This window comes from Gavia stellata, chromosome 21 (genome assembly GCF_030936135.1).
Source record: "Gavia stellata isolate bGavSte3 chromosome 21, bGavSte3.hap2, whole genome shotgun sequence".
NCBI classification, from domain to species: domain Eukaryota; kingdom Metazoa; phylum Chordata; class Aves; order Gaviiformes; family Gaviidae; genus Gavia; species Gavia stellata.
This window is the reverse complement of record NC_082614.1, coordinates 4,403,473-4,428,687: the sequence shown is the minus strand read 5'-3', so window position 1 is coordinate 4,428,687 and position 25,215 is coordinate 4,403,473. Positions and strand designations below refer to the sequence as shown.

General features: G+C 44.2%; 1 protein-coding gene across 1 annotated transcript in view; it reads left to right on the top strand.

Moving 5' to 3' along the window:
• PXN (paxillin) overlaps positions 1 to 25,215 on the top strand; it is a 44,473-nt gene that overhangs the window by 1,464 nt on the left and 17,794 nt on the right. The window contains exons 2-3 of the mRNA XM_059827906.1: positions 24,302 to 24,528; positions 25,047 to 25,162. Coding sequence (XP_059683889.1) covers positions 24,302 to 24,528; positions 25,047 to 25,162 — 343 coding nt within the window. The remainder of the gene's footprint in view (positions 1 to 24,301; positions 24,529 to 25,046; positions 25,163 to 25,215) is intronic.

Below are 25,215 nucleotides of genomic sequence, written 5' to 3'. Positions count from 1 at the left end.
GTCTCTTTTGTTCTTCTGAGGTGTTAAATGTATTGGCACAACCAAAAGTTAAAGTCATGATCTGATTTTTAAAATAGAACTTTTTGTCTCAGCAACTTGATTTCATCAAGTCTTAATTATACCATGTCTTTCTCAATTTTTGTGCAGTCTTCCAGACTGGATAAGATCTGATTATCTATCAATAAGCAGTTGAACAAAAAAAGTGGGACCTTTTCTCTCTAAGCTTTTCTTTGGTATACAAAATTCACCATGGAAAGGCACACCAGCTGTTTTCCCTCTGCAAATCATCGTTAGCCCCAAAATTGCTCACTGATTTTTCTAAAGCCATTCACCTTGGGATGCCTACATAAGGGAACAATGCTGTGCTGATACAACTCTCCTGAAATAAGTCAAACTTTTGAACTGAAGTGAGAGTTGTTTGTTTTTCTTTCCTCATTATCTATGGATGGATTATCTGAGTTGTGGATTAACTGTGCCATGGATACAGACGGCTGTGCTGGCTCTGTCCGGAGTCAAGCTGGTCCGGCAGGACTTGTTGGTTCAGGCACAATGCCATGCGGACATGGCTGCACTGCTTCCAGGGCCGGTTTTGGCCCAAAAGTAGTTTAGCGCATTGAGCCTGAGCTAATACGCCTTACAGGTTCAGAGTTGATGTCAAGTAAAATCAGCATGGATATTTCCACACCATGCTTCTGAATCTGTGTGGTGCAGAAATGACTAGTGATTGACGGGCCTTGCTGGGCCTCAGGGAACACCTCACAGAGCCTGTTGGTATCTCTGTTCTTAAGTCCCCGAATTAATCAAAAATCTCCTCCCTCTTCCCGGAGCTGATGGAGTTGATGAGTGTGTACTTGTGTACTGTAAAATGGAGGTCCAGAAGTATCTCAATTTCATGCTGCTTGGGCTGGAGAGGTTACAAAACATATGTGAGAATGGATGTGTGTTGCTTTGAGGATTCATTTGGAGTTGAAAAAAACTTTGTTCCCCTTTTTTTTTTTTTTTAAATGGCCTCAGTGTTGAAGAAGTGGTGTTACAGTGCACAGCTCACACAGGAAACTTTCAGAGCTCTGCAGGTGGAACTCATGTACCCCACTGAGCTGGGGGAGCCCCCGTGGCACAGGACACTCAGTGCTGGGTCCGGGTATAAACTAGAATAGCACATTGTGGGAAGGGGGGGAGGAGGTGGTGAATTTGAGCAGCTGACCAGACTTGCCCAGATTGTCTTCCTCGAATCTCTCTAAGGAAACATACGTTGCGGATGTGCTTGGAGTTTGACAGGAAGGTTGCTGAATGAGTTTGCCGTTCTGCAGTGTTGTGAATTGGCACAGAGAGTAAAACTTTGTCCTAAAGAGTGAAAATCCTCACTCGGGGCTATCGCCCCTTTCAGGGGATTACCAAAGCGCAGCGTGGTGTTGTTACGTGCTGTGCTGCCAGCACGCAAGTGACCAACCGCACATATTTGCTTCAGACAATTTGAGATGTTGAATTAGATGTTGAATTAGTCTTGGTTCTGTGGTGCTACCTTGTCTAAGTAGTATGTGTGAACAGTCCATTGGGATCTGCTGGTTGTAGAGGAACAAACCTAATTCGTGTAGCCTGTCACGTATTTTATGGTGAGAGGAGTACGGGAAAGGAAACTTTACCTTTGCTTTAGTCAGATACTGTTTGATTTTGACTTTGAACGTGTCTTACAGCTTTTTTCTGAAAGGGGTTTTTTGCAAACACTACTGTGAAACCTTTTTTTTTTAGCTTTGGTAGCTCCAAACAGAAATGATGTTGCTTTTAGATGCTTTCTTTTGATGGCTTTGAAATTCTCACTTCTCTACTGCTTGCTTTTGGGTTGTTTTTTTTTTTTAAAAGGCTTCAAATTTTTTTAACTGGATTTTGCAATCAAAGACAAAACAGCATTCACTAGACCTTGTAAAAGATGTTTTACAAAGAAGTTATTTCTGTTTAATAAGAATGTATTTATGGCAGTATTTTGGCTGTGCATGTAAACTAGACTGTAAGCTTCTTATTTTAGGTGTGCTTGCTCACTTCTAGAAGGATGTTTCTTTTGCAGAAGGTTTGTCTAGCAGTGTGGCTTCAAAATTCTGGGCACAGAGGTTCAATGGCACGAGATTATACTTTCAAAGTTGTTTCCCTCTGTTTTAGGAACTCTAACCCACCCTCTCTTCAGGGCTTAATCCTCTCAAGATTGACTTTAAAGGGAGCAATCTTGCCATTGATTTTTCATGGGAGTGTGGAGCGGAGTGCATGTGTTTCCATCTGTCATCTCTCCTAACGTTTGGAAGATTGCTGTGCTCCGCAGGGATATGCTGTCCATCCCTCTTTTGAGGGGGATGCTTGCCTGTTTCTGACTCAGTTCCTTCAGTTGGAAGTTATATGCAGTGGGTTTTGGTCTTATTTGACTGAAAGTTTAGTGTGAAATTGCTTACAGTCAGCTACGCCCAGGAAATGGCATTGGGGGGGAAACACTGGTAAAGTAATTTGGTCCTTTGGCTTTCTACTGGCTCAGGTTTCTGAGTCATTCCTGCTGCTGGGCGAGAAGACTGTAAACAGAACTAATACTCTGCACAATGGGGTTCTGACTCTTTCAGCTTCTTAGCTGTTCTGACCCCTCGTAAAACAGGGACTTCATTGTCCTGAGCAACTCAGACAGGGAGTCCTCTGCCTCAAGCAGTGTGCGATGCAGAGAGAGGCTTCTTTTCTTGTTGCTCTATTTCCATGGAAAGGCTGGACTCTGTGCTGTCTTTAGCTCCTTTGTCCCTCGCTGGGAGAGGTCAACTTATCCCAAGCATTCAGCTGCCCTCCTGGTTAAAATTGATCCTCCGACACAATCTCTACCACTAGAGAAAGAAATGGGTAACTTCTCATACATGTTCTTTAACCCTGTCTCTCTACTTGTTCTTCCTTTCTCAGGGAATCATGATACTTTACTTTCTTCAGACCCTTTTTTCCTCACCTCTTTCCCCTTGAAGTGTATTTATTATAGGAAACAAGTTGTGAAACTGCAGATATAATGGATAACATTCGAAAGTCTGGCAGCAGAACAAGCAATAACAATGCACTTCTACTTAGATCAGAGTTGTTTTTCTGATCTACTGCTGCGACAGACATATATAAAGTCCTTAAGTTAAATCTGTGCAACCAGGGGGAAGAAAGCCTGTCCATCGCCACAAAACAAAGCTGTTTGAATTGGACTAATGCGTTAGTTGTGATGCCCAGGATCTATTGCAGCTTTGGAGAAAGCCAGAACAGATTCTGAATTCAGTAGTGTTGTGCTGGTGGCAAGTCAGTGTGAGTGAATAGGATCTCTGGTCCCAGTTTCCGCTCTGTGTCTTGGACTACGCCTCCCTCCCTTTGTGTACTGATCTTCTGTGTCCCTTTTTGTCTGATGCGGAAGCTGTTAATGAAGATGCTCTTCTGCTCCAGCTGCCTGAAAGTCAGACATTGTCTGTGGGAAACTTCCCTGGGCTATGATAAGAAGATGGGGTTTAGGGAATAAGTTTCTTGCTCACTTTAGCCTGTCCTAACTAACTTAGGTTTAATAACAAGCCCTGGAAGTACAGGTTGTCATGACTACTAAGCTATTATACTTTAAAATGCTGGGTAGGGAACTGTGGAGACCTTTGGGTCCTGTTCTTGTTTCAGTGTTTATAAAATCACACCTCACATCTCATCCAGTTTCAGATAGCAGCCAAAAATGGTGATTCCAGCTTCCCCATCTCTTGTGTGCTTGCTGCTCACTTAGTGAGTATCAGGCTTCAGAGCAAATTGGTTCAAATTGCTGATCTTTTGGAAAACCAGCCCTTTCCCCCAAATTGAACAAATTAATTGCCTTTGGATCAATAAGCTGACCTGTCTTGCCCTGTGGCAAGACAACTAGATCCCATGCAGTGTATAAGCAAGGAGTGGCACCATTCCTTTCCATTTTGGGCTGAAGTTAAATGGATTTGAGAGAAAGTGCAAGTTGTGATTTCAAATCGGTTTAACTTGATTTAACTGCTGGCTGCTGTAAGGTGTGTTGTGTTTCCCCATCTCCCTTCCTTGTGTCCATAATAATCATTGGGCAGTTAGCAGGATCAGCAACCTGATTCTTCTGAAAGTATTTTTTTTTTTACATGGACAGTGGACTGGGAAGTAGGTGAGGCCACCTCTTTCAGCTGTGGCTTATGTTTAATCCAGCATAAGGTAACCATTTATCCACAGCCTCAAAAACTTGCCCTGACTTTCGGTGTATTCTTTCTCCATCTGCAAAATAGGGATAATAGCTCCTTACCTGCAAAGTATGGTTAAAGTTTGTTGAGATCTTTGTGTTTCTGAAATAGCTTTCAGCTGAATATATCAGAATAGTAACTCTTTCAAGCTTCTCCAGTCACCATTGCTGGAAAAGCTTACAATGGCAAGTTTGAATTAGATCTGTAAGTTTTTATTCCCTTCTCAGCCCTGTTTAATGTTCCCTTTCTGCCCTTCTGATTGCTCATCCTTTCTTCATCCTCTGTTATGACAGGCTGTGAGTAGGGAGAAAAGATTTCCTTTCCCTTCCAAGTTCGCCACAGTAGTTCTACTCTAGTCTTTCCCTTTACCACAGAGTGTCATGAAGTCATTCAAAGAATGTCGTGTGCTAAAGAAAGATATACCATAAAAATAGGAGGTGGGTGATGACTTTCTCATATCACTCTTAGCTACTTTTCCCCATTCTTGCTTATTCTCATTGCAAACGGCCCCAGAGCAGCAGAAACCAGCTGACTGGGGACAGTCTTCCTTGATTGACTGGCGTTAAAATCCCTACTTTGTCTTCTGTGTATGTATGTTTTTAAATCCCAATGAAGCAAACAAAGTAGAAATGGCAACTGGAGTGCTGTGGAACAAGTTTGGTGTTGGTGTTTCAGTCATAGGAACTTGAGTCCCTGAGGTTGTGTGTTTGTGCTGTTTAGGAGTCTGGTAAGCTCTTTTTCTGCTCATATAAATGCAGCTTTTTCTTTTAGCAGACAGTAATTATTCTGAATTTACATGGGAAATTTATCTAAGCAGCTTGAGACAAGTATAAGCTGAGGATCCACGAGAACTTACGGCAGGCCACAGGGGGAGGCAGCCTGCATTGTTACTGCTTGGCTCCTTTTTCCCCGTGCTGGACTGTCTCCACACTGTGAACAAATTTAGTTCAAGTTATTTAAATGATGATGGGGTAGTATGAAGTCTTCAAATGAAGTTTGTCATGCTCCTTCTCACAGTGTTCTTATTATCATGTGCAAGTTTGGTGTAGATGGGTTTGCTGGGTGAGCTACTGAGTACGTCTGGCTGGCAGCATGCAGTGGAGTGTAGCTTGATTTCTTGTTTTTTACTGTTTATTGCGCGTGTGTTAAACCTCTGACATTTTGCAAATTATGTGAAGAACATCAAAAAAAGTAAATGGCGCTCCAGGGAATAAACTTTCTGAATGACACTTTGCATGGGAAACTGTGCTTTAAACGGCTCAGCTATAAATCAAGCTGTATGGGGTCTCCAGGAATAAACCAATCCCATGTTTTTGTCACAAAATTGAGGTGGCAGACAGAATTAATCCTGTGTCTGTCTAGATGCCTAATAGGATCTTGCTTTATTTCCATCCCTGAAGAGCCAGGTGAGCAGAGAATTTCACTTCTTGATATAGGGAAGTTTGTGGTGGTTCGGGGACTGTGATTAGGCTGGGTTTTTCTAAGAGCAGGAGGGGGCAAAAAATGCCAGAAGTGGAAACGGTCATGGGCAGGAGGGCTCTAAATGATTTGCCATGGATTAGGGGCTTAATACTCCCTTGTTCTATCCTCTTTCATGGTTCTAAACAAGTTCAAGGCTTCTTTCTGAAAAGGTTTCTGTTGGGTTGGAGCCGTGAATTTCAGCTGGGTCGGACAAAAGTGCCTAAGGCTAACTGCATGCCAGTTGAGGTTACTGGTGCCCCACGAGCTGGAATAAGATGATGGCCTACCAGGTCGTCTCTGCTGCTCATGGTGTTTGGCCATTAGTTATGTCTGCTGTTCCCCATTCCTCAGCACTGGCAGCTGCCTTGGGACTAGGGTTTTTTGTTGCTGCTAGCAAATTGCCCCTTTTGGGTGGAGGTGGTCCACAAGAGTAAGATGCCTAGGAGTAGTATTTCTGGATTGCAGCTCTCCCTTTGTTCGTTACGGTTTTTTGTGGGAGACTTTTCTTAGGCTGCGTAGGTCTGGTTAGGCAGTGTGATGCACAGCTGGAACTATTCTGCCTGGCTGCGAGCAGCTCCAGCAGTTAGACAGGATCCCTGCAGAGAGCTGGAGCTCTGGGGGAGGGAACGAAATGCCATTTCATCCACGTCATGAAATCTCTTATCAGTGGCCAGCTCACTGGTGTGGGTGGGTGAGCAGTGTTGGCCAGAAGAAGCTGCCTTTTATTTCTGCTGTGAAATGTGAGGAGCTCAGCGATGTCAGTCAGGCTGGGAGCTGTGGAGTGGCTGTGTGGAGTTTGGGATGAATTTGTCAGTCAGGTTCTTATAACCCTAAGCTTGTAGTTTTCAATCTATCCTGCTGGTGCTTAATCTGAGATTTGCTGCTTGGCTGTCCAGAGCAGTTCCCTTGGGCAGTGCCTCACAAGCACAGCTGCTCTGGCATGCTGCTCCCATACTTCTTAAATGCTTAAATCCGGCGTCTCCAGCACCTTCTGCCTTCGCATAGCGCTTAAAAGCCTTGGCCATGCAAGTTAGAGGTAGAATCTGTTAGGTTATCTTTAATTTTTCTGTAGAAGTTGGTTAAGGGCTCCATTTGTTGGATGCTCATTTACTATCAAATGTGAGGGAGAAAACTACATGAAACAGATTGCCATGGTACAGCTTATGGTGGTGTGAAATTCAGACACCTTCTAGGCTGTCTGGATCTGCTAGAGTCCTCTGATGGCATTGCTTAGGTTTGAAAAATGCTCTGTGTGGGATGGAATAGCCAGAGTGATGTGAGGTGTTCTGTGCCACTTTCTCCGGAGCAGTATCGCTCTGGTGTGGTCCTGTCATTGCAGAGTTGGGAAGCTGTTTGCTCTGCATGTTGGGGAGGAGGGTTGAAGAGAAGGGGCTGGGGGTGGTGCAGGGAGGAAGCTTTATGTAATTCTTGGCTGGCTTCTGAGTAATTGTTTTAATGAAATGGAATGCAGTGTATTCAGTGCTTGCTTGGCAGAAACAGGGATTTTTTTTATTTTCTATTTTGGGGGGGGGGGGAAGGAGTTGGAGTTAGCCTGTTTTCCAGCTGCTTTAAGCAGTTAGGCTTGGATTTGTTGCAGAGATAGGAGTGGAATATTGTTCTCAGCGAGGGGGCAGTTGCACCGCTCTGTGTGTGTGTGAGGTTGTCTTTGTACGTTCAATGTGTAAGTGGAAGAGCCTGGTCCCTCTGTTTCTCTGTGGGTTGTGAATATTGGTGTCGTTCTGAAGTGGATCAGATTAATTTTCAAGTACCCAACAGTAACGGGATGATAGTGATGTGAGTAGGGACATGTCCATATAAAATATATATGCATGTAGGTACTTGATAGGAAAATGAGTCAATTTTCCACTATGCCCTAGTTCAGTGTATAGCAGAGAAGAATATGATGAGTTGAGACAAAGAAGTCAACTTAATTTTCAGCAAAGCAGAAATATAGTTGCTGAGAATCTTGACTTCTGCAGATTAGTGCGAAACATTCTCTCCAGTTATCTCAGATGATTGTTGACTTTTATCATAGGATTGGTAGAGGAACAATCAGTGATCATGCTGAAAACCCTTTTTTAGAAAGTAATTTGAAGAAGGATTTATTTCATGCACCTATGAAAGGAAGTTTATTCTCATGCTGCTTCTATTTCAGTATTGCTGGCATTTCCATTTTTGGTCAGTGCTGGAGATTGGTCTCTCTTACTCATCTTTACCTCTAAAAAATCTACTTTCTCTTTGGTCTTTAGAATCTTTTTTTAATTGCAGTTTTCTGTTGTCATGAGTTCTCTGCTGAGTAAAACAGCCTTGCGTTGATAGAATAAAATTTTTCCTTGTCTAACAACAGAACAACAACTTCTGTGCAGGGCACTGAGATGAAGAAACTGTCATGCGTTTAATTGCTTTATTAGTACTGCTCTTGGTAAAAAGAAATCCTTGCCATTTCTCTTGCTGGAGACAAAACAAGCAAGTGGCTTGTGACTAGTATTTCTGTCATGATGCCAAATAATAGGTAGAATGATAGGTTGTCTACCCTCTCACAGTGGGAGGAGATAGAAAAGCCTTAAACAGATTCTCTAGCTCTTCTCCATCCACTGGCTATAATATGTTCCAGTTCTAAAAATGTTAAGTTTTCTGTCCGGCTTTGACAATTTCCTTTCTTTCTGTAGGCCTCTGTCATGACATTGTGAAACTCTTGAGCCACATTCTTCTGCTGATGCTAAAAAAAAAAAAAAATTAAAAAAAAAATGCAGAGCTATAGAGCCATCAGCAATCTCCATCAAATTACCACCCACATCTTCTCCCAGAGCAGGCTGGGGGACCAGTTCCCACATTAATTTCTGGAACATTGTCCTCCTTTCATTCTCAGAAGCTGCTTTTAAAGTAAAAAGAAGCTGCTCTAATTAGATTTTTAACCATGTGCTTCTTGGCCCCTTGCACTCCGTCTTTCAAAGAAGTTGCTTGCCCACTATCTGTAATTGCTTGGGTTATCTTTAAGTTTTAGGAGAATGCTCATCAGGCTGAAAGATTCATTTTAGAACTTTCTACCTATTATAGTTATAAGTAGTACTAAGATCCACATGACTGAAAAATGTTAAATATTTTGTTGTCATTTTCCCCCTGCCCTGCTCTGTGAGTTTACATTGTGCTTTTGGCAGTGCTTTGTGTAAAGTCAGTTGCTGATGATGACTTACACTTTCTGGCTTGTAAAGAGTTTGGTGTTGCTTCCAAGTCTGCTCCCACTCTCTGTTGCCGAGAATCCTTGCAGAAATGAAAACTTCTTAAAAAGAAAAAGCCACCATTTTGAGAGTACTTTCTTAGTAATTAGATTTTTAACAAGCCAGTTAAACCACACACCACATTTGGCAAAAGTTCCTTTTTTAAAAAAAAGGGAAACAACCCACCTCAGAGTAGTTGGCAAGTCAAGCCAGCAAGTCTTTTTAATTTGTCTTTATTTATATCTCAATATGCTAACCTTTTGTTTGCCATCCCCAGAATCTGGGTGAGATTTGCAGGGACTTTATTTCTCCTTATAGGCACAGGCTTTTCAAACTTGACATACCTTGGTTTTAAAGGGTAGATTTGCATTTGCTGAATGCTCTTTGCATTTATACTCTTGGGAGATGTGCTTGTTACTTACTGAACGGAAAGTTGCTGGAGTTAATGAAAAATACTCTCTTCAAGGACTAAAATCTCTCAAGTTTGCATTCTCATATCCCATTTAAGAGCCTTCAGGATAGGAATGTCTCAATAAGACTGTACTAAATATGGGTATGATTGCAATGTCTGTACGATTGCAGTGACTCTTCAGTGTCCCTGTTCTCTATTGCTGGCATCCTCCTTTTGCTGGTAGCCAGGGCATTCTACATCTCATGGGCAGAATTTGTGCTTCTAATGCTTTTAATGAATTCAGAATTTATACCAATATTTCTGTTATTCATTTCATCATCTTTATGTGTGTCTCAAATTTTGTAACTGGCACTTTGCCTGGACGGGTCTATATTCAGATCTGTTTATGCTGCTTGGATAGGATTTCCACTGTTTAAAAGATACTATTTTTTCCTCCCTTAAGTTTCACGTCTATTCTTGCATAATCATGCAAATCTTATCCTTCCCTTTATTGGTTATAGGGTCCACATGGTTTCCTGCTTCTGTTACTTTTTAAAACGCAGATAATTAACTTACAATGTGCAAGCTTGGACAGTATTTGTCTCTGGCTATGTCCAACACCATTTTTACATATGCAGATGGATAGGATCGTAACGGTCTTTGGCAATCATCTTATTGACTATGGTTATCTTTGTGGCAAAGGTGAGATGCTGAGGTATCTGAGGTGGGGGTCCTACTGGCAGTTGAGTCAATATAATGGCTTGCTGCTGCTGAAAGGAGGGTTGGCTTTACTTTTCACTCATCCTTACCCCTTTTCTGCTCCCTTATCTGGCTGTTTGGATATACCCCTTCCTTCTTGCTGACAGCTGTGCTCATCTCTCTTTTCTAACCCAAAATAAAGCAGTCGATTTTTTTTTTGGCTGGGTGTATATTCTGTTGAACTGGTTCACAGAGTGGTCTTGTGAGAGCCAGAGCCCAAGTGGCAGCAGCACATGTCTGGAAGAGGGAGTAAAACCTCTCCATTTTTGGCAGTGGTGAACTGTTTATTCACCTTTCTGCATTTTGTGAAAGTGTATCCTTCGTTCCACAGTGCTCACTGTCCAATGGAACTCCTGTGCTCTGTTCCCATGTAAACCCTGATGTAACGTGTTTTCCTTCCCTAGAATCAGTAGTTACCAAGTTATGATCTCCAAGTGGTAAGTGCTCTACAGCTGTTGTAAGGTGTCCTCTTAAGTGGTCAAACTTAGACAGTTGTCATTTCCACCTGGGGGCCCTGGAGTGCCAGCAAACAAGGCTTGCTCTTGACAAAGGTTTGGAAACCACTGCTGTGTGTTAACACTGTTCTGATTTGCCACTGCTTATGGCACTAAGCTGCTGCTCAAAAGAGTTATCCAGTACTGGATTAGCATGTGTTGTAACCTCAATGCTGCTTATGACAATTTTCAGTTCAAGTCAGACCCAGTTGCCTACAGTTATGCAAATCTCAACCAAATACAGTCCACCCAGGGCTTAAAAAATGCCTTTGTCTACCCTCATTTCAGTGGGCACGTAGAGGGTTGCTTGGTAGTGGCTGGGTGCCACACACCTTTGCACTTGGCAGTTTTTCTCCAAGTCCTGTAGCCCAGGGCCGAGCAGGGTCTGGCACACAAATGATGGCAGTGTTTTCCACTCCGGTCTACTGTCCTTGTAGTTGTTACTGTTCTCTGCCTGTCTGTTTTCCAGAAAGGCGTGAGAACAAATTACCCACTTCAGGTCTCTAAAGAGCATACTTTCGTGTTGAAGGAAGAAAGCTAGTCTGCTGGAGGAGACAGATGACTTTCTTTCCCAGCAGCTCTACATGCTGCTAGGGAAGAAGAATAATAGGTAGAGGGAGTCTTTCCTTTCATTACACAAGGAGGGCAAACTGACTTTTGGCAAGATATTAATCATATGGCATCAACCTGACATACCTGTCTTGGAGAGAGCAGCACAGGTTTAGAGTGGCATCCGCTGTAGCAAAATTGTAGGGTATGATAAATTTCCCAGCGCTGTGATGTGCCTGCTGGCACTATTCCATGAGTGTTTGCTTGACTGATCAGCCAAGGGACTAGAAATGTCTTGAGCCCTGAGCTTCTGTTTATTCCCTTTACCAGAGCTGTGGTTTAAAATCTATAGTGTCTTGTTTCCTGCTGTGTCTATACCCATCCTTGGACTCTTTGCTCTGGTTAATGGAGGTCTCCTTTGTACCAGATTTGTTAGATTATTTGTAAAATGGCAGCACGCACGCGCTGTGTTTTGACCTAGTGCTTGTGGAGTAGCTGCATGCTGATATAGCAGGAAGGGTCTGGTTCCTCAGATAGCTGGCTTGGCTGAGCCCCTCTTCCTGCAGGAATACAAGGGAGTTGGTATTTTGATCAGAGGCCTTGGCCCTGGGAAATTGTCCCTGCGGGGTCAGTTCAGTGGCTGCTTGTTTGGTTTTCATGAATACTTTTTTTTTTGTCTTGGCAGAGGAGAGCAGATCTTGCTGGACTTTTTTGAACATTGATCCCAGTTTCTAGAAACTTTCTGAGGAAAGCCAGCAGCAAATAAAAATTCTTCTGACATGCATAGGGGAGGGTTAACTTACTATTTTGCACACGTAAGGATAAATAGAGGACTAAAAAGGTTAGTGCATTGGTGACTAATGTTTTTATTTTGATTTTTAATTTTTTTTTCCCCATCTAGAATGTTGGCTGAAATCCAGCCCAGGTCAGTACTGAGATGGTATTAACTGCTTAGTTGCTTGTGTAAAACATTTACACTCACTCCAGTCTGTTCCTTCCAGCAAACTCAGCCAGGATGCCATTTCACTCTTGTTCAGTTTGAGTGTTGCTGAGTTTGAACAGAGCTAATGAATGTCCTTAAATTTTCTCTGAGCCAGCATGCCTCCCTCCCCGAGACAGTTAGGTCAATACTGGCCATTTGCTAATGCCTTTGTCTGGGACTTCCTGGAAATGCCTGAAGATCTATTTGCTGTCAGGCGGACATCAGAAATAGATCTTGCACAAGAAGAGCTACTCTAGGAGAGGACCGTCAGAGGCTGTACTTGCCCTCCTTGGAGACCAAAGCTGTTTCCAATTTGGCACTTGACACACAGGGAGAGAGGTGGGGACTCTGGTTCGTGCAGATTGTTGTTCCTTGTAATCTCTCATAGGGATAACTATAACTGTCCAGAGGAGAACCAGTCTATTTGCTTCCAGAAGGAGAGGATTCTGACAAAAGACTCAGTAGCAGGTGGAACTCATAGCAGGCTGCAGATTCAGACTGAGAAATTCCAACTTAAGTATTTTTAGTACAGGCCTGAGACTCAGACTTGCTTTCTATTCTGATATAACATGGACTTGCCATGTTATGTGGGGCTGTTCAAGGCTGCATATCAGTTCTCAATTTCTGAAAGGTAGATGTTTTTTCATGCTATCAAGGAGATGTGAATGTTAACGTGAGGATTCTGATTTGTGATCCTCGTTGGAATTCAGATGCAGTGGCTGTGGATGTTACTGCCTATAGTTGGTGCAGGTCATAGCCTGTTATATCAATATAAAATGAAGTATGTGGAGGTTTAGGGTGTGGAGCTGTCAACTGCTGTGACTGAAAAATGTGTCTGAAAATGGCTTCCGCTGTTAGTACTGTAACTTGGGGGTGGGACAATCATCTGAGGACAGTAGTACTTAAATCATGGTGGTCTGAATCACTAGAGGTCATGGAGTACTGAGTAAAGGCTGGCTAAGTCTGTGTGAAACATTTTACATATCACAAATTTTTCTTGTGCAATTTCCAGCTTCTCTGTTCAGTAAACCAGAACCTGGCTTTGTGCTCTTAAACATTGTACAAGTGATGAGATCAGCTCTGCCTACTCCTTTTGCATGTGCTGTGTCACAGGATGTGCTGGAGCTATGACTTGCAAACCCTTTACAAACTTTTCCTGACCCTCCTGAAGATTGTTCATAGAGCAGTGGAAGAATTTTTTGACTAAGCTTATCCATCTTTGGTAATTGTTTCCTGTTGTTCAGGACTCAGTTTGAGAGTACAGTGAATCTAGATAGAAAGGAACCATGCAAGGGATTAGTTTCTCTTTTAGCTCCACACAACTGTGGGTCATCTGTCTGTGAATTGCTATACAGAGGCATTCAAGGCTTCTGTAGCTGGGGATCTGGCATTCTCAGAAGCTTTTGGTAACTGTGAAACTAAAAACATTTATTTGTTTAGTGTAAGTTGGAACATGAATTTAGTTTAAGGCACCAGGTCTTAGCATAGGGTGTTTTTTCCTGGCATGAGTTGTTTGCTGCTCAGGACTATAAACAGAGGGAAGTAAATATAAGATGTCTCTTCACTTCAGGGGTGGAGAAAGCCATGCTATAAAAAAGAGGATGCTGTATATGACAGGAAATAACCCTTCCCTCCGCCCCTTGCCAGCACTTACTGGAAATGGGAAATAACTGGGCGGACACACCTTTGGGAGGGAGCAGGCTCTGAAACCAGAGATGTCACAGTGCTGCTAGTAAGTTCAGGTACTCCTCATGGAGGCAATACATGAAGAATACAACAGCCAGCTTAAGTTGGATTTGTATGACCTTGCTTTGCTCTATGCTGTCCTTAGATCTTCAGTGCTAGTAAGAGTTTGTTCTTCCTGGTGTTTCTGTTGACGGCTTCTGAATGGGATAGCCGTGGCAGTGGAGTGGACAGCTTAGGTTAATTTGAAGAACTTGAAAAGGCTCTGGTTGGTTTATCAGCTTTTCATCTGAAAACCAAAAAAAAATCATATTCAAACCATATTTTCTTTGGAAATTGGTCTGGTAACCTTACTGTTTTTTTCTGGAGCATCAGGTACATCCCTTCTGAAAGGAGACGGTACATCACTTCTAGTGTGAGGATGCTCAGCAAACCTGTAACATATTGAGGAATAATTCTCTCTGACCATGTAAGCAGTTATGTGCCTTGTGAGACTTTTCTTACCTCAGCCATCTAATGAACCGTTCTGAGTTACCGGAAAGGGGATGAAAGTCTTTCTAAGGAAGTTGGAGGAAAGCAGAATGACTATGCATTTCTCTTTTGTAGGTGGTGGTTCATTTCTCTCAGCCAGTTTGAGCTGGGGTCTAATTTAGTGTTAAAGAGCTAAGTGGAAAAATTCTGGTCCTACAGGAAAATCTTTTGTGGTTCCTTCACACAGCTTGGACTGTAGGCCGGAGAGTGCTGTGGATTTGTGTTGTTTCATCCAGGAAATTGTGCTGACTCAGATCTTAGAGGCAGTTGCAGTGTCTCTCAGCCTGCATGCTGCATTGATGATCCCATGCCCTGTGGGTCTAGTTAAGATTAGGTTACCTTCCTGCCAACTCGGTGATGTGAACAGAGCCAGGCCAGCACTTGAAGGATTTCCCAGCCTGCTGCATCAAAGATGACAGGAGGTGGATCTGAGATGCTCACTTAAGGAATGGGGCTGTGAGTCCCAGGGACTGCTGGTGTCAAGCTGCAAACTGGTCAGCTGGCTTCCTACAGAGTGTCTCTTGTGCCCTTGAAAGCCTTGCTGCTGGGTTATATGGGAACTAGCTGACCCCTTGTGATGCTGGCACTCTAGCACCCTCGCCATGCTGACAAATACACCATTGCTGAGGTTACAGGACAGGTCTGAGTTTCAGATGCTTGTGTTAATTTGAAAGGAAACAGTGTGGCCAGTTGCAGGAAGGATCTTGCAGTGACCTTTATGCTTTTCTAGCACATGTACAAATAGCCCTCTTGCCCCTCAGAGGGATCTGGTGGAAGGTCTGAGCTGACATGATGGCTTCTGTTGGGTTTTTGTAGTATACAGAGTTGGCTCATCTTCAAAATTTTATGGTCAGGAGTAGTCTGTGTCAAAAGCTAACTCTTCGGCTCAGTGGCACAAATGAGATAGCACCAGTAGGTGCATAAGGTATGCAGCCCTACTGATTGAGGCATATCATAATTCTGGGGCTGCAAAGCCAAAACAAAATGTCAATATAGGCTCAGGTGGAAGTAGCTGGTAATGCTGAGGGATGTCTCCAGAATTTAAGAGCATTTCGGTTTGTGCTGTCTGCTGATTGCTCCCTTTTCAGGCTGCAGTTTTTCTCATCTTGATCTGAGATGCAGATTAATTATGGGAATCAGACAGGAGGATGGGTGATTTCTTCCAACTAATGGCAGGATGGGGCTGGATTTTACAGTTTGTGTCCTGGCCTGAGTTTTGGAGGTGAAAGTATGGTATTTCCTATCTAAAGCAGAAACTTTATGCACTGGCTTTAGACAAGGGCTAAATTCTGGCATTATTCTCTTTAAAGCATTTTCTAAAAGCTGCTTAAGTCATAGAGTGGCTGGAGCTATGCTTCCAAGAAATGTAACAAGTTTGTCTAAAAAATCCAAACCAACAACCCAGCAAACTTTTACGGGATTAGTAAGTTGAATGAGTTCAGAAAGTGTCTGGCGATCAGTAGGGCGAGTTCCCGGAACAGCATGGGATTTGCATGCTGGGGGAAGGGGGGATTGCTGGGGCCTTCCCTTATATTGGCAGCATGTGGTGGTGTCAGCTCTGCTGAAACTACAGCCAGAGCACTCAAAGGGGTTTGCATTTCATCCTCAAATGTGCAGTGAGTAGTTACTGATAAACAGTTACTGAAATTCCATTCAAACAGGCTGTATTTGCACACTCTTTTACAACCCCGTGCTTGGGATGGTAGTAATGCATGTTAGTTGTGACCAGTTAGTTGGCCACAAGCTCTGGAATAAAGTTTCCAGCTTGGGTCTCAGCGGTTGGGACAGGAAGCCACAGTCACTGCTGCAGCTGATCGAGTAGACCACATCTCGCAGTGCAGTGTCTTGTCTTTGTTTAGACATTTGCTGATAGTGGTCAGAGCTGGGTGCATGGGTTGCTGTATTGGGGAAAGCTAACTGGTTTGGCTGTCCGTATTCAAGTTATGGCATAGATGGGATTCATGGTGGCTGCCATCACATGATTTGGAAAGCAGTTCTGTCTGTCATGGGATGAATTCCTGTTTAATTTGTCTCTGCAGCCTGGTGTAGCTAGGTGTAACAACTACTAGATGGTTGCCTTTGCTGTTAAGCTTTTCTGAAGCACCCGCACAACTTTGTAAATCTGTGCCACAAATGCATAGTCTAGCTAATTCTAAGGGGCAGTATTGGTTTCAAAGAACAGAGAAGCTTCAAGGATTTTCATGCATATTGTCTTCTATCGGAGTTTACCATACCACGTATTGATACTAGGCTGGACATTCTTTTTATTAAGCAGTGACACAAGGCATGACTTGCACCAATACCTTGATAATGAGAAAGCGCAAGGCTTCGAATAAACATCAGTCATGGGAATACATTAAAGAAATAGCTGAGTGTTTGTTTTTTTTTTAAATCATGTCATCTGAACTTCCTCTAGGCAGGTCTAGACAGCGTGAAGTAAAAATACCAATGGTTGCTCTGTACTGGTACTCCAGCAGTTGTTAGGTCTGGCAAATGACTTACGTTTTGTGCCTTGAATTTTTCTGTATCGTAAATAACAATCTGTCCCAGCTTCAAAAGAGAGCCGAGAGCTGTTACGTGTCCCGTATTCTAGCCACCTTCTCACCGTATTGGTTAAATTTTGGAAAACTTTTAAATGTCTCTGTCCCAAAACGTTTTAGAAAGTAAGCCAAGCTATTTTACATGCTTTCTATATATGTGAACCAGAGAACTTCAGGATTTTAAGAGCATCTAATTACACTTTGAATTTTTAAGGTCTCATTTTGAGTGTGGTCTTTGTATTTTATTGCTTTTGTAGTCTCTGATCTTTAAAAACATTGATTAGAAAATAATGCCTTAAGAACCTGTTATTACATTTCTTTTACCTGGAAGTCAATGCCTGCATTCACCTGTTTGTTCATGGTTTTCCTATTTCTGATAATGCTCTTCCATTTTGCTGAGAAAAGTCAAAGCTGCTGTTAAAAAGGGAATTCCTGTTGTCAGTGTTTCTCTCTGAGGCTCCCCACCCCTTCCAGACTCAAACTAGAGGGCAGTGAGAAGTCCTATAGCAAGGCTCCAACAAGTCTTTTTGATGCAGCTCTTCTAGAGCATTGCAAATGTTTCTTTTGAAAGGCTATTTAATAAGATAAATATACCCAAGCTCCCCATTCCTCTGCAGTTACTCACAACGTAAAACTGTCTTGCCAGGGATTGGGTTACTGCCCTGAGCTCTCTCCCTACATATGAGCTGGAGTTGCATTTACTCCTGGAGGTGGGGGAGACAAGACTTATTTGAACCTAATGAGATTTTTAAAGTTTGCATTCAGGGATTTTTCAAAGAGGCTGCTCAGATGAGTCTGCAAGCTCAGGATTCAGTTCTGGCGATGCAATTCCCCTCGTTCTTTTAGGAGACAGCAAAAATCAAGGATTTGAATTAATCATCTTACAGATACTAAGGAAAAAAGGGCTGGAGAATGGTGTGTCATTCTGCAAATGAGGGGTCTGCAATTTGTCTTCGCCAAGTGAGACACGATTATCATGTGAAGTCCATGTCCTCATTTAGACCTGCCCTTACAGCTATCTTGCTTTTTGTTGTCCATTTGCCAGTCCTATGGGAATCTTCTGCTGCCTAAACCAGGAAAACCTGTAGCAGTTCTAGTTGTTTGAGTAAACAGGGCCTGGGGAAGAACAGGGGAGGTGCAGGCACCTGTTCTCTGCAACTGCATTAGAGGAAATACTGTAGTTGTGCTCAGACATCTCATCCTGATTACCCAGTGTGCTGTGTCGGGGCTACCAGGGACACGTGGCAGTAGAGATGCTGGGGAAGATGGGACTCTGTGGCTGAATGCTGAAGGCAGTTGCTCTGTGCGGTGGCTGGATGAAGAATCCTGTCTCCAGTGTCGCTCACTTTCCAGATGTCTCATGCAAGAAGCAGAGCTACAGGCAACGTGCGGTTTGATGGATGCACAGATGTGGCTTTCAGCTGTTGAAAATGAAAGGCTGATATCTGAGGCATTTGAAGTATCTTGCCTCACTTATGCTTCCATTTCCTACTGCTGGGGAGAAGACCACCATCCTTTTGATCTACTTAATATATTGATAATGCTCTGATTTGCTGTGTCAGCATGGCTTAATAGCTCATTCTCAGTTGTTGAGAGAGATGAACTGCATATAGAAATCTGAGGTAGTTTTCTCTCTTCTGGCACTAATGCTACCATCTTTGAGCTGGCTGAGTATGCTGTGTCTCTCTAGCCCTTGCACAGGCTGGAGTTATGCTGGACACTCAGTAGTAGAAGGCTTCTCCTTAACAGAGGAAAACAAATTTAGATTTCTCTAAATTGCCTCACTTAAAAAAAAAAAAAAAATCCTAGACTGCTTATGAATAGTGGAAAACTATTTACTGCTTGAGGAAAAGTTAGCATTAAAAAGCTACTTGATGCCAGTTGGCAAATGTGAATTTGTCAATGCCTTGTCATGTAGGTTTTTTCAGAACTAGTTCACAATGTGTTCTGCTTCCCTGTGCCACCTTAATCCAGGAGCATTTTTGAGATGCACAAAAGGCACAGGAAGAGGGGAGTGAACAAAGAGTATGTTTTGATACGCATGGGAAGATGCATGTAAATACCTTTTTTTTAAATTTTTTAAATCTTTTTAATAACTTCATCTATTTAAGGGAGCTGAGTGTGGCTCAGGTTTATAGAAAAGGGGATTGATGTGCGCGTCAGTAGAAAGGGGCCCCCGTGTTATCCATTCCTGTTCTGTAGCTCAGAACTGCGTTGTGATCCCTAGTCTGGTGTTACTGCTGTTTATCAGACAAACCTGGGATGCAGGAAGCTGAAGAATGTGCCCCTGCGGCTGCACAGGAGGCCGTTTCTGCCAGCGGATACTGCATTTGCAGGACAGCGAGTGCTGACACGCAGCGATGGTGAAGGAGCCTACATCGGAGCCCCTGGAATGTGTGAGCTGTTGCTCGGCCTGACAGAGGTGTGGGCCGGGGAGATAGTGCAGGAATGTGCAGTATATAACTTGGGAGATGATTACTCTTTTTAGTGCAGCTTGAACTGGTAAATGGGACGTACCTTAAGGTATTGTCCCGCTCTTTTACCTTGCTGATTTTCTTGGTAAAAGGGATTTTTCTGAGTGGTTCAATGCATTGGACATCAGCTTGAGAGTTCTTGTCCCAAGCTGTCTAAGTGACTAGCAGAGCTTTGGCAGATGCTGGGAACTACCTTGAAGCAATGCAGTTGTTGTTAAGGACCACTCATACATATCTAATGTATATGCAGAGCTGTGCATGGGATTTGAAGACCAGAATCCCAAGGACTTTATAGTTAATAATGATTTTTGGCAAAAGGGAGGGAAGGGAGAGGGGGCAAACTAATGCATCTGGACCTCCAGATGTCTTGGAGTGCTATATAGCAGTAAAGGTATCCAATGTGAGACCATTCTTTAACTGTCCCTCCTCCATAGGAAAATGTAGAAAAACACCTCGAATGTGAACACAAATGTCCTCCCATACTGGGGAGGCTGTGGTTTGAATAACCCTTTGGCCTGAACGTGATTTCACTTGAGCACGTAATTTTGGGGTTTTTTTGGGTTGCCCAGTGGAGGGAAGAAGACTTTGTCTCATGTTTGCATGCAGCTTTACCAGGTGCTTGGCCAAATTACCTGAGCCCGTGGAGTACCCAGGCACGCACACACTGAGATGCACTGTGCTGCAGCGGACAGTGAGTTAGGGTTTTATCAGCTGTGTGACTGCACCAGCACAGGGATGACAAGCAGGAGTGTCTGGGTTGGTGGTGTGCTAGCAAGTATCCCTCACTCTTCCATACCTCACTGAGCAGCACGCTGTTAATAGAGTGGAAATACAAATGTCTATATGCACAGCCCATGCCTGTGGGTAGGCTGAGCCCTGCTGAGTCTTTGGTAACTGGACGCTGTGATTCCACTCCATCCACGTGTCTGTGAGTTGACATGTTGTTCGTGGGTTGTGTTAGTGGCTTCTTGTAGGGGTGAGAGTGGAAGGGAGGGGTGATCCTGTGGAGCAACAATGGCTTGAAGATCTAGTATAACCTTGTCTGTTTTACTTTATTGCTACAAAATGGTTAAATCTATCCTCTAGAGATAAACGAATCTCTGATCTTTTAACCTTGGGAGATTCTGCCTCCTAGAGCTGTGTCTGTAGTATTCTAGAGAGTATTTGGGGCAGCAGTAAAACTGTGGTGAGGTCAGTGTGTGTGGTTGTTTCCAGAGTACTGGGCGATAGTCCCTGAGATGCTGCAGTATCTCTGTGGGGAGGTGCAGCACACGTGGCACCGGCGGCAAGTTTCTGCGTGCCTAAAACAGGGACAGGTTCCTGACTCTGCGGGGAAGAACAAGTGAGGTGAAGTTACTGCCAAGTTAGCCATTGCTGTCGGGTTTCATCTTTCTCTCCATGTAAGGATGTAGTGGTGCCCTCTGATGGCTGGTGGTTGTGTGGACTGGTCTGCGTCAGCGCGTTGGGATGATCCAGTCAACTGCTTCCTACGGGTTGGGAGGGACTAACTGGTTGATTTACACCTCCTGCAGCACTGTCCCTCAGGAGTCGCCTTGGGAAGGAACACTTCATTACCCAATAAATCGATTGAACCTTTAATATTTCTATTTAAGTATTTATTATTCTATTTAAGGAGCGGTCACTGTAGTGAACTCAATCCTGTAACCTGAGGTGCAGCGCTGCATAAGGCATGGCATCTTTGTTACAGTTCATCAGGTTACAGCTGTCTGGTCCCTTTTGTGAAAGAAAGATAGTGATGCATCTCTTTTCCATTAATAAATCTCCCCTCTTTTCCCCTCTTATCTCACGTTGTCTTCTGGTAGTGTTAAAATGTTGCACAAATCCTAAATGAATGCACAGTGCTTTGGGACCTCTTGGGATGAGGTGCTGTGTGGAAAACGACATATTAATCCCTTTGGTTGGGTTTTGAATAATTGCCTCTAGTCAGTCTCTGGTCTGTAAAACTCCTTAGGTTGACCTTCAAGGGAGAGATTTGCAGATTTCAGAGTTGTTCTCGCAGGGTGAAGCCCCGCAAGGTGGGGTGGACTGGGTGGGTGCTGTGCCACCACTGCTCTCGCCCTGCCCTCTTCGGGGCAGTTGTGCCCGTTCAAAGGGTCCAACAAGGGCAGCAGAAGTCCCCAGTCCAGCAAAACTTCAGGAGACTGTGGTTGCTGATGGGATTGGATGAGGGAACAGTTTGTGTGGCTGGAAGCAGCAGTGGGGATGGATGCCAATGGGGAAGACCTTCCCTCTGTGTGGCAACGAGCTTGGAGGGAGCGCCTGGGGCGTGAGGGAGGGTGGACCATGGGTTTGCAGAACATGGGGGCGAGCAAGCACAAGGAGAGGTCCTTTGCCACCCAGAAACCAGCATGCGTGCGCCTGTCCTGCTCATGGCTTGCTCCTTTCCCTGTCCCGCTGGGTGGGGTAGTGCCTTCGTGCAGCTGCTTCGGTATCGGTTGTAAAGTTGAAGTGCAGTTTGAGTAACCGAGTGATTCCTCTCCAGCCTTTTCTCCTCCCTCTGCTTCCTGTTCCTCAGCTCTGCCTTGTTTGCTCAAGTCAGGAGGGGGGAGGGTATGGGGGAAGTTAATCATTAAACTGTAATGTCTTCTCCTTAACTCCTTCGCAACCTGGGGGCAGAGTGCTCCTGGTATTCCTAGACCCCTCTTCTTCTGCAGACTTACAAAAGTAACCCAGTAAATGTAGCCGAACGCACTTCTGTGCCATTAGTAAAAAGCAGTGGATTTCTGTCCGATGGTTCATTGGGCAGAGTGCTGAGCTGAGGAGGAGAATTTTGTGGCGAGATGGTTACATCTGCCTGTCCTGCAGCGAGGGCTGGAGGTGGAGGGTGGAAAAATGGTTAGGGTCCCCACTGCAGGGCTGGAGGAGCCCAGCACCCTTATGGGATTTTCACTTCCTGGTGGAGTTTGATTTGCCTTTGTCATTGGTGCGGAGAAGCAAAAACCACACCTTCTCAGATAGCACTTCTCTTGGCGGTTGTGTGCATGAAAGCTCCAGTCATAGGACCTGCCTGGTTGAAGGAATTGCAGCTCTTCGGCAGTTCCCTTGAGGTATGTGCCTTTCACTCTGGAATCCACCAGCTGTTCTTTTGCTTAAAAAGAAGATTAAGTTCATTTTTCCCCAACTGCAGAAAGCTTGTATCCCTTTGGAGAAACTGCTTCTGGGGTATTTTGGCCCCTGTAGGAAGATGCCTGTGGCTTAAATGATTTGGAGCATCTTTTTGGCTAAATGAAAGGTGTATAGAGTTAATTTAACACAGTATTTAATTTGCTCTGATGGCTGTATTCTGTTTTCTGAGGGCAGGACCACTTTTTTTTTTTCTTTTCTGATGCTTGCTTTTTTTCTTTTCTGATGCTTTGGTTTGTGGAAGAGAGTGAATATAGAAGCAGCACCTTCCTCGTCTTGTAATGCAATAATACTGTCCTCCATTTGACCCTTTAATATATTTTCTTGAAGGGTTGCTAAGTGCGTTGGCTGATGTGGTCTGCTCTGCTCAGGAAGTGGCTTTGAGCTGGCAGGTGCCTGCCCTCTTAGAGCCGGTAGGCAGCCATTAGGGCGAGCGATTGCTCGGTTGCTATTCTGGTGGCACCTTGAGACCCTGGTGGAGGATACTGCAGGATGGCTACGCTCAGGCTGAGCCCTCACAGCCCAAACCTGAGTATCAAGTACCTGCTGTGTGCGGGAGGAGAAAGACAAATCCTGCTAACTGAGACTGCCTGAAGACAGTTGGGTCTGTGCGGAGGGAGATCCCGGGGGTTCCCGGGAACCCCCTCTCCTAATTCTGCTGAATTTATGTTACTGGTGTCTGGCTGAATTCTGCATCTCTGAAGGACCTGCCAGCTATGTCCTGATGCTCTTATAATGGAGAGCGCTGATGTCCCTAGCGAAGCGGCTCCTCTCTAATAGCCTTAGAGAGGTGTGTGCTAGAGCTTGCTGCCCCGGTGGAAAGCTGGGCACCCAGCCAGGGAGACTTTCTTTAGAAAGTGAGTACAGTGCAGACCTGCAGTCGCTTGCTGAAGTTTCCCCCACTGGCGACTGCAGTGGGCTCCGCAGGGTGGGTTCACAGGACAGAAGGTCCAACAAGTTGGGATTTGCCCATGAATCACCGCAGAGGAGTGCGGGGCTGGGAGTGGGCAGAGGATAGGCTGGAGGGAGAAATCTGGAAAGGTGGGAATGCCTTTTCATGACCCATCTTTGAGGGAGAGCATTTTTCCTGCTTTGAGATTTCTGAGAGGTGCTAACTATATGACGTGGGTTCCACTGTCTGGCACGAGTGACGGTGTTTCTAGCTGGTGGAAGTTTTTCTTCTCTTCAGGAATTTGTGAGCAGTCTCCACCCAGCAAGTTGAGAATTGTTTCCAGGAGAAGAAATGGCATTTACCTGGCAGCCTCTGGAAACTAGTTAACTGTTTGTGTGATGTACTGAGAGCGATTTTTTGTTAGGAAAACTAAAGCACATACTCCTACTGCGCCAATGGACTAATTTGAAAGTTTCATACTCCTTCCACTACCTTAGACTCTGGAGAAAACCCCTCCCAAGATCTTGTTTCCTGCAGAAAGCAGTGCCTGCGGCCACAGTAAATGACTCTATGATGATGTGGGTCCTGTAATTAGTCTCTGTCAATATCCTGTTGTGAGTTGATCTCTGGGCAGGTTTCTCTTAGGTTGCTCTTCTGCAGGGTGCAGTGAGACTACAGGTCCCTGTTGTTGCGTTGGTTTCCCAGTTAAGACAAAAATATGAGACTGACACAGTTTTTCTGGCTGCTTTGTTACCTCTTGGCATTTTCTTTGTACTAGAAGTTTGATTAACCCATTCAGCCCTGGGCTGCAGTAATGTTTTTCAGGGCATTGAGTAGATCATCCTAGATGGAAAGACTTCCCAAAGACGTTCTGATACAGATATCCTTAATGAGATGAAAGAGAAAAAGCTGTAGTCCAGGATTTTACCTTTTTTTTTTTTTTTTCTCTCCCCTTTCCTGCAGACGCCTTACTGGCAGACCTGGAATCCACCACTTCACATATCTCCAAACGACCAGTGTTTCTAACAGAGGAAACACCTTACTCCTATCCAACTGGAAACCACACGTACCAGGAGATTGCTGTGCCGCCTCCAGTGCCCCCGCCACCTTCCAATGAGGCCCTGAATGGCACTGTGATTGACCCCTTAGACCAGTGGCAACCCAACGTATCCAGATACGTCCACCAGCAAGTAAGTGAGCGTGTGCAGATGGGGAGGGTGCATGCTTGTATTTCTCATGTATTTATCATGCATGAGAGTATTTCTCAAGGAACTAGATGAGGGGAGGGAGCAGCAAGAAGTGGGGATGTGTTTGGCTATGAACAGAGTGGGGAGGTGGGGGAAGGTGTGGGTTTTTAATAGAACTGACTGTTTGGAGCAAATGGCAGAAAAGAATTTGAAACCCATCATCATTGTTCTGACAAAATGGTAGTGTGATGAGATTAGTGTTAGTCATCTGTCTTGTAGCCTATGGAAAGCAGACTGGGGGTTTCCAGCACAGATCTGTAACTCATAGGCAAATCTGAAGCAAGTGGAGAACAGTTGTTCCTGGTGTAGCTCATCTGATAGAGGCTGGTTGGCTATATAGCAGATTTTTTTTTTTTTTCTTCTGGGCTTTGTGCTGCCCTATCCATGTGTGGGGTTGCAATGCAGTAGTGTACATACTCGTTTTGTATTCTCTGTTTCCAATGCAAATCTCATTTCCACAGCCTCAGTCCCAGTCTCCTATATACAGCTCTAGTGCCAAAAGCTCCAGTGCCTCAGCTCCTAGAGACGGGCTCAGCTCTCCTTCTCCCCGTGCCAGTGAAGAGGAACACGTCTACAGGTATCTTGTCCCTGTTAAGAGATAAGCCCAACTCACAACTTGAGCCTGCTGTG